The sequence below is a fragment of the Dysidea avara genome, chromosome 9 (genome assembly GCF_963678975.1).
Source record: "Dysidea avara chromosome 9, odDysAvar1.4, whole genome shotgun sequence".
NCBI classification, from domain to species: domain Eukaryota; kingdom Metazoa; phylum Porifera; class Demospongiae; order Dictyoceratida; family Dysideidae; genus Dysidea; species Dysidea avara.
In genome coordinates, this window is record NC_089280.1 from 28,576,682 (window position 1) to 28,585,266 (window position 8,585).

Here is an 8,585-nt window from a genome sequence, read left to right on the forward strand (position 1 = left end):
CAGCTAGTGCTCCTTTGAATAGTACTGGGGTGTTCTTAGCCATGTATTTGTCATAGAACCCCAGTGGGTCTGGTACACTGGCTCTATACTTTCCTCTGGTGGTCTATGCGATCCTATAGGCTGCATGTGTCCTGGTAGGTCATCTCCATTTCTTACAAAAAACTGCTAGCGTAGTTAGTAACACGAATGCGATTCGTAACATCCTCGTGCAACATTGCACTAAAGTATTAGAGTCAACAGGCCCGTAACCAGGATTTGTCAAAGGGGAGTTTGACTTTGACATTGTAGGCGTTTATGGCTGCAGGGGTCTGGGGGCACAGCCCCCAGCCGCTGACACCACTTTAATATTTGACCTCTCCTAAATGGCCTAAAATTGATAGTACACACTAATGACTCCAAAGAGCAGTTGTAAGTGTATAATTTTGACTATAATCCCTTCAAATCTGACATACTGTATAATTTGAAGTTAATCTCAACTTCAGTATGTGCAGCAACTGCACATGCTTGGGTTAATTTTAGTAGATACATTGCTTCTGTACATTGAAATAATCAACACATGAAGTTATCCATTTACTATCTACTTATTGGTGTTTTGCTTAGTACTCCTCTACTCAATCAATATAGCTATAATTCCTTTGTGTCACACTTAAGTGACATGAGCTATCTAGGTCACATGTGACTTCTTGGCTGTACTGTATAATGTTGTGGTTTCTTAGGACAGAGACTAAGTAGGCTTACAATGCACATGCAAGTACATAGTTAAATACACAAGGCATTTTTCCAAGGTGGTTCACATATTTGGTGGTGATTCCCATATCATAAGTGGAGGGGTCTTAGGGCATACCCCCCACACATTTTAAACAATAAAATACTTCAAAATTACATTGATTTATGATTTCTTATTGTATGTTTAGTCCTTTATCAATACTATTACTGCTATTTTAGCTTGAATTTTCAGAGGGGAGTTTCCAGAACCCCAGGGCTGAATTAATACAGCAGCAACATTGTGAGTTGGTATTAATCAAGCTAAATAGGAGATGGCTAGGCTTGGCCGAAAAGTCTTCCTATGCCGGTGTCTGCATGTACAAATCACAATGTCACTACTAGTGGCCAGTGGCGTAGCCAGTCTTACATGATTACTTGGGATTTGGCAGTCATTACCCATACATGCAGAAGTACTTTAAACTGGCATATTGAGTTCCAATTGCCAGGACTTAGACTGGGCTCTAGCCCTGGAAAGCCTGCTAGAAACTGTGTCACAAAGTGGAACACCATAGGTATAGTCAGCAAAGTCTGGCTAGCATGCATGTGGTCATGGCCAAATGTTTGCAACTGTCAATGTCACTAGCCGATCAGAGAGTGTGCTAGAATGTGTACACAGTAGCTAGTTACAGTGACATAAGTACAGTAGCACACAATCCTCCCATATAAGACTGTCAGGCTTCACACTCTGTAAGTTGTTTATGACATGGATACCATATGGGAGGGTTGTTGATGATATGTGGTTAGACCACAAAATATTTTTAAATGGTAGGGTTGTAATAAACACCCCACCCAACCTTTTTTGCGTGTGAAAAGCAGCCATGATATCAGCGATACTTATCTTCCACCTATAATGGACAAACAAAGCACTCACTGTGATGGCTAGAAAGAAGAATAAACTGGATGCGCGCTTAAACGGCTTCTCGTAGCGAAGACGGGCAGCTCACTAGAGACCCTATTATGGCGATCTTGTAAGGTGCACAACTTCAATCTGCCATCTAAAGACTATAGTCGAACAATACACATCTCTGAGCACACAAGTAGCGATTTCCAACCTACAAATTTTTCACACATATTTTTGCTACTTAAATCATACACCTTCAATAAACGTTTCACAAGCTGCCGTTCCAGTAAATGATAGCCAATGTTTCGTACTTCGTAATGCACTTTACTGGATTAAAATCCATGCGGTATTTATTGAAATACAGCAAATCAAAGTTTGAGAAATAAAAATCCCCGGCATAGGGAGCCCATACAAATAATTGCGTACGTAATTCTAATTGGAAGAATGTGGCACCGGTGATGACCGAAGTTTCTGAGTGATTCCGCGTGAATCTGCTGCTGATGAGGACGAAGAAAGTGGTTCTGGGCAAACCGTATATGCTGATTTGGATTTTGCCATGTGTTTTTTGATTGGAGGACGATTGATGTTGGATTACGATGGAAATATGGCCCTTTTAAAGATAAATCACCATCTAGCACTGTTCAGAATTCAGCATTACAATCACCCTGGGCTTCAAGGCACCCCCCTGCATCGATGCAAGTATAGTTTGAAGGTGAGCAGTTTGTTGTCTTGCGCGGAATTGCAAAATAAGGTTCAAGGTTGAACATAATCTTTTCAAAAGTGGAGACTGGCATGTGATACCAGCCTTACTTGGCTTCACACTTACCTGTTGTCATATTCTGGTGTATTTACTGCTGTTTTGATCCATTTTATAGCAGCTTCAGTGATTGTAATTTTGATCAGAAACTGTTTATAATTTCTCTTTGTAGTATAGTGATGTCATTGTGTTATATAATAATTATCATCCTTAGTGCTTACAATGTGACAAATAAAGCTGAGCAGTGTCCAAACAAATCTATTTTAAAAATAATGTTGCTCTTACATTGTGTTATCTGATTGTCATGTTTCCGAAGTATGTGTTAATTGTGACTTTTGATGCCAGTAATTACCATGTTATAAAATATTACTGATTTTTCTAGTTAGTTAACCCTGAAAATACATTAGGTACCTGCGTATACTTAGTGTTACACATTACACAGTTTTATCTGTGAATCACTTGCTTTATTCATGTAATATTCTGAGTGGTCAGTCTACAAAGAAGTGGTCACTTTGAGAGGTTTTACCTAGTTCATATGCTGTTCTCCATGAAATAGTTATGTGGTGAAAATTTCATGTCATTATTAGTTTCTTATCTAGATTTATGACACTTTGAATACTGTGTTTGGTGCCATGCAATATACATAAAAAGCATTGAAAATGATGTACACAAAACTGAATCATCACACTGTCAACTTCTTTTCCTTATATCTTTTGATAGGAACCACTGATTGAGGTGGGGTTTGCACTAAAATGACCCTGAAAAAAGCGCAATGTTTGTCATACCAATGAATGGATGGAATGTTAATTATTTAATTTAGTTGGAAATCTCTAACACAAGATCCCGTAATTTTGTTCTTCTAAGGCTTCTTCCATATACGGAACAACAGGCAATGGCGAAGAAGAACTTAGAAATTTATCGAGGTGGAGGCCGGTTAGCAATCTGTGGAGTACAGGTTAATTAATGGGTCATGGACACGCAGAAGGACTCAGTGAGTAAGGCTGTGTAGTTTTTATCGCGAAAAAATGGAAGCCTTGGGCTGTACACGAGTGAAACAAAGTAATTACACAACCAAGTAAGGTAGGCGGGGGTAACTTCGTGAATTTTAACTTTGATCGGCTGTTACTCCTCAATGGTTTAACCGAATGCTTTGAAATTTGCTGTGAAGATACGCTAGTATATAGCAATTAATTTGCATCCAAGCACCAGTGTCTAGTAGTCTCGCGTAGCCAGACCCTATTTCTCCGCACGGCGCTTATCGATTGGAAATTATAAGCGCCTGCTCCGAAAGGGTCTGGGGACTCTACAATAGAAAAGTTCTGCAGGCAAATCACCTCTTGGTTGGTGAGCGTTGATTGGCCTGGACCACGAACTAAAGAGGTGACAACGAACCAAGGATGTCTTCATCGAGTTTGTACGGCTTTCCCTTGCGTAGTTTTGGCGCGCAAATGACAAAGTCACCTCGTGAATGATGGCGAATGGACAGCTCACTGAACAAGTCTCAGGTACTGAACAAGTACAATCGGAGGATACTCCAGAGAGAATAATACTTGATGTAGCGGAAAAGATGGGCATAGCAAACCTCAAGCCCAAACAACTTGAAGCGATTTCTGCATTTTTGTCTGGAAGAGATGTTTTTGTATCATTGCCTACAGGATACGGGAAATCCATAATATTTGCTCTTTTGCCTCCAATATTTAATAGAATAAGAGGTATGAACTCTAAACACACACTGACACATTTATTACACTGTGCCTCTAGATTGCAATGATAGCCTGGTCGTGTGCATCAGCCCTTTAGCATCCCTTGAAATGGATCTTACGGAGAAATTTAGAAGCAGAGGGATAAATGCTGTGTTTGTCGGTGAGCAGCAAAAAGACTGGGGTCAAAGAAGAAGAGTGTTGGATGGAAATGTCGAAATTGTGTTCACCAGTCCGGAAAACATTATCTGCAATAAAATATACAGAAACATGTTACGCAGTGAAGTATACAAGAAGAGACTAGTGGCTTTGGTTGTTGATGAAGCACATTGTGTGAAAACATGGTGAGTTGTACAGGTGTGCTTTTATAATATTGTGCTTAAAAACTACATTTGCAGGGGTGATGAGTTCCGAACAGAATTTTCTAAGATTGGAGAATTGCGTAGTTTAATTCCTACCTCTGTAAACATCATGGCATTGACAGCAACAGCAACTTCAGAAGTTCTCAAAGTTGTTACAGAACGTCTGTCACTTGATAACCCACTCATCATTGGATTATCTCCCAGCCAAAGCCATATATTCTACAATGCAGAAAAGCTTCCAGATATTGCAAACTATTGTAGAGATCTAGAACTGAGTGCAAAATTGAAGATCAAACGCCTCTCTTTTCCTACAATGTTGATCTTTTGTCGCAGTTATGCTGACTGTGGTACAATGTACCATATTTTAGAAGTACTGATGGGACCACACTTCACTGAGCCATATGGTAGTCCTGCCAAATTCCACTGTTTTAGGCTTGTAGATATGTACACCAGGCCTCTACCATCAAAATGAAACAGAAAGTTTTGAACTCATTCGTCACTGTCAACGGAAAACTCTGGTAGTGATAGCAACAACAGCCTTTAGTATGGGCATAGATTGTCCTGACATCAGGACAGTAGTACATTTTGGAACACCTGGTACTGTTGAGGAATATGTACAAGAGAGTGGTCGTGCTGGTAGAGACCATAACCCTGCAACAGCACGTATGTTGTATGGAAAACCTCCAAAAGGTACATCAGTGCAAATGAAATCTTATGGCACCAACAAAAGAGAATGTAGGAGAAAGCTTCTTTTCAAGAACTTTTTGTTTAGCTCTGAAAACAGCGATGATATCCAGTTATGTAAATGTTGTGATAACTGTGCCAAAACTTGTAAATGTAGTGATTGTAGTAGTGGTGATAACATTGTACAGTAATTAAATTTACAATAACTAAATAAAAGTTAATATTACAGTGAGAAAGATCCTTACGATTACGAATGTTTACATATTATACTATCAATCTTTTCCTTTAGCCACTTGTCCAGCTTTTCCTTGTTGATTTGCTCTAAATGTCCCTTAGGCAACTTAAAGCTGCTGTGTGTCCTTTGGTCTTTCTTGACAAAAACTTCCTTCTCTTCAAGTGTCCGTAAAACTATGTTAAAGTCCTTCTCATTTGATTTCTTTTTATGATAGTCACTCTCTCTCTCTACTCCCAATTCTCTAGCAAACTGACGACAAACATCACTCACAACACCAATAGTGTTTGTTGCTCTCTGGATGGTACCAAAGCTGTTGTTAGGACCAAGGTTTCTTAGAATCCCTTTTAGCCTCTTATTCAAATGTTCCATGTGCAGGTCTGAGGGGATGTTGCATCCTGCTCTGCCTTTAGTGTTAACAAACCGCCCCCATTTCAGCTGCGCTACTAATCTGGGGGATAAAATATGCAATTGACTAAGAAGGTTTACAGCTTCACCAGAATAATTCTTGCAACCACCAGACTTGAAGGCAAACAGCAGGAATCGCCAATACATTATCACTTTGTCACCATCTCCCTCCCTGATGGCATCGTTGAATCCACTCCATAACAACCCTAAAGTTAGCACTTCTGTGGCATAGACATGCACACTGTCTACAGATTGGCATGGTTGTCCAGGACGCCTTGTTTGCCTGGGTCGACGTCGCCTTGGTTGAGGTGGTTTAGGCTTCGGTAGCTCAATTTTAACATACTGCTCAACTAAAGCAGCAGCCATGTCATAGACTGTTTCATAATCATTGGAAGTCAGGATGGTCTTGGCAGCTGCTACAACATGAGCATCTAGGACAACACCTAAAAAATCTTCACATGCTCTCAAATTGTCTTTGGGATCAGTAGGAATATTGGTTCTGTTAATCTCATTTTTAAGCTGAAACAGAGTGCCCTTCTGTGTAGCTGACTGCTTGGAGTAAAGCCATTTCCATATTACCTGTGAACAAAATTGTAAAATATAAACAAGCTGTTTTCACAGTAAGAAATGAATTCTAAGAGTTATATTAGTATGCCAGTCATCAACTACAGGTACAAGTCCTTCCAATCGGTCCAGCTCATTCTCAGAATGATGGTGTACAGATTGGGCAGTATGCTCACGAGCTGCTGTTAACTGGTCTCCACTGCAGCAAATTGGATGAAAATTGTACTCAGTGTATGTCAGTGTCTCTTCTGCGTCTGCAAAAGTTATTGTCACATTGTTAGTTTGAGTAGGCACATATCGATGTATCTGATCCATGATTCTTGCCATCTCATCGATCTTGTTTTCATTAAGATTAATGACTCCCAGTGGGACCTGATATACGTAGATTAAATCCATAAATCACAGCACAATACACATATTCATACCACAGTAGATTTCATTGACATTTCTTCACTGTACAGAAATGGAATGTGCCATAGTACATCTTTCTTCTGTGTTGAAAATTTCTCCATCTGCTGTACAAGTATCCTAAATAAGCAAACAATAGCAGCCCTTTTGTGTATGCATATATATATACATTATTTTTTATAGCAAATAGTATAATAATAATGACACAGCAAGTGTATAAACACTATTGTAATTAGCTGATTCGGCTCTCCACCAAATGCAGTTCAGTGGAGATAGTAGGATGCTCTGATGGCTGCAACTTTCTGCTCCCTCAAACAGCCAGCACAGCAGAACATAATAAAGAAATTAAGATGGCACAACACATCCAGGAGAGTGAACGAACGAACGATCGAACACACACACACACACACACACACACACACACACACACACACTACTGAATACCAACATACCTTGAAACTAGTACTTTAAAGTGTTCTTTTATACTACACAGGTCATTAAGACTTGGTAAGATATCTTCAGGAGTGATGGCTACATTTTGTGGTGCAGCATTAGAGTAAAGAGAAAGGTCTATCCGATCTTTAGCTGCATACATATGAACACAGTGTAACAACTTGGTTTGATGATGAATACGCTGGAAGCTTGGATGGAAGTTCTTGTCCACATTGTCTATAGCAATCTTGAAACCTGACCAAGCATTTGATTGTACTGTCACTACATCCCCTGCTGTGGCTCCTTCATTTGTGTTGACTGGTGTTTGTTGTCCAACTGTGTCTTCATTTGCACGAGCTACATGATCAATAGTAACAGGTTGTCCTGGTAAACTATGTTCATCATTGGGTGATCTCACTGGACTATAGGCAGGAGCAATATAGGACACGTCTAATTCACTGATAGAAGTATCAGGCTGGATATATGAATACTCATTAAAAGTAAGTGATGTATCCATTTCTATATGTGATGTATCAGAAGCCGGCCAGAAAGACTCAGATTCTTGTGATTCACCACTACCATCAGCAACGCTACCATCAGTAAAACTATGATCAACAACACTACTATTTGCAGACACTTGTCTACTAAGTACTGATGATCTGCTGGGTGAGAACTCAGCAGCTGAATCTTCACACTGACCAATGTCAATGTTGCCAATTGTTTCATAGTTAAAGGACCTCTCCTATAAATATAAAATATAATTAAACGGCATTCATAAACTATAGCAACTCTGTATAACTGACTCTAAGACATTACAAACTATTTTATGGAGAATGTATTGTTCTTTAAAAAAAATTTATATTGTAATGCACAAGGTCGGGTCAATTGAATGGTTAAATGCAGCTCAAGTAGGTATATATGTACATGAAACCTATACCTCTATATATTTCTTCAACTCATCCGCCCAAAACAAAACCTCAACATCATGGTCTTCTGACAGACGGTTCACCAATGCAATGGTCCGCTTGTGGGACAGGCAAACCATTAAAGGTTGCAAGCACTTGTATACCTGAAATTATACTTGATCGTATATTTTGGTTAGACATAGATTCTGTATGTCCATACCTGTTTGTTAGCGCCATTGGCATACAACATAACTGATACGGCTCTTTGGACAAGTGCCATGTGAGGTGATCGACTTTTAATGATGACTCCAATAACAAAGCACAGCAGGGTCTTGCTAACATGGGGTAAGATAAACTTCACTAAGGCAACCAAAGTAGGAAGCTTTGCTTTGAACTCTAGAAAGATGGTTTCCCATCTAAACTGTTTAACAGCTTCATTACTGTCACGCATCATTGAGGATATTCTTGTGCTGCATATATCAGTGAGCTCATTACAGATCTTTCTCCCAAAAGCATGACATAAGAAT

At 39.5% G+C, this 8,585-nt stretch overlaps 3 protein-coding genes across 3 annotated transcripts; 1 reads left to right on the plus strand and 2 right to left on the minus strand.

Annotated features, from left to right (window-relative positions):
• Positions 1 to 3,632: 3,632 nt before the first annotated feature.
• Positions 3,633 to 5,345, plus strand: LOC136266474 (ATP-dependent DNA helicase Q1-like). Its single transcript, XM_066061489.1, has 4 exons — positions 3,633 to 4,075; positions 4,125 to 4,407; positions 4,462 to 4,869; positions 4,907 to 5,345. The coding sequence occupies exons 1-4, from the start codon at positions 3,832 to 3,834 to the stop codon at positions 5,298 to 5,300; spliced, it is 1,329 nt and encodes a 442-aa protein (XP_065917561.1). The 5' UTR covers positions 3,633 to 3,831; the 3' UTR covers positions 5,301 to 5,345.
• Positions 4,961 to 6,124, minus strand: LOC136267216 (uncharacterized). The gene has a single exon (XM_066062306.1). It carries the CDS (start codon positions 6,113 to 6,115, stop codon positions 5,357 to 5,359), a length of 759 nt encoding a protein of 252 aa, XP_065918378.1. The 5' UTR covers positions 6,116 to 6,124; the 3' UTR covers positions 4,961 to 5,356.
• A 217-nt stretch (positions 6,125 to 6,341) lies between these two features.
• On the minus strand, positions 6,342 to 8,227 carry LOC136267215 (uncharacterized). Its single transcript, XM_066062305.1, has 4 exons — positions 8,091 to 8,227; positions 7,174 to 7,895; positions 6,739 to 6,841; positions 6,342 to 6,685 (listed from the first exon to the last, which is right to left on the minus strand). The coding sequence occupies exons 1-4, from the start codon at positions 8,196 to 8,198 to the stop codon at positions 6,365 to 6,367; spliced, it is 1,254 nt and encodes a 417-aa protein (XP_065918377.1). The 5' UTR covers positions 8,199 to 8,227; the 3' UTR covers positions 6,342 to 6,364.
• Between the last annotated feature and the right edge of the window lie 358 nt (positions 8,228 to 8,585).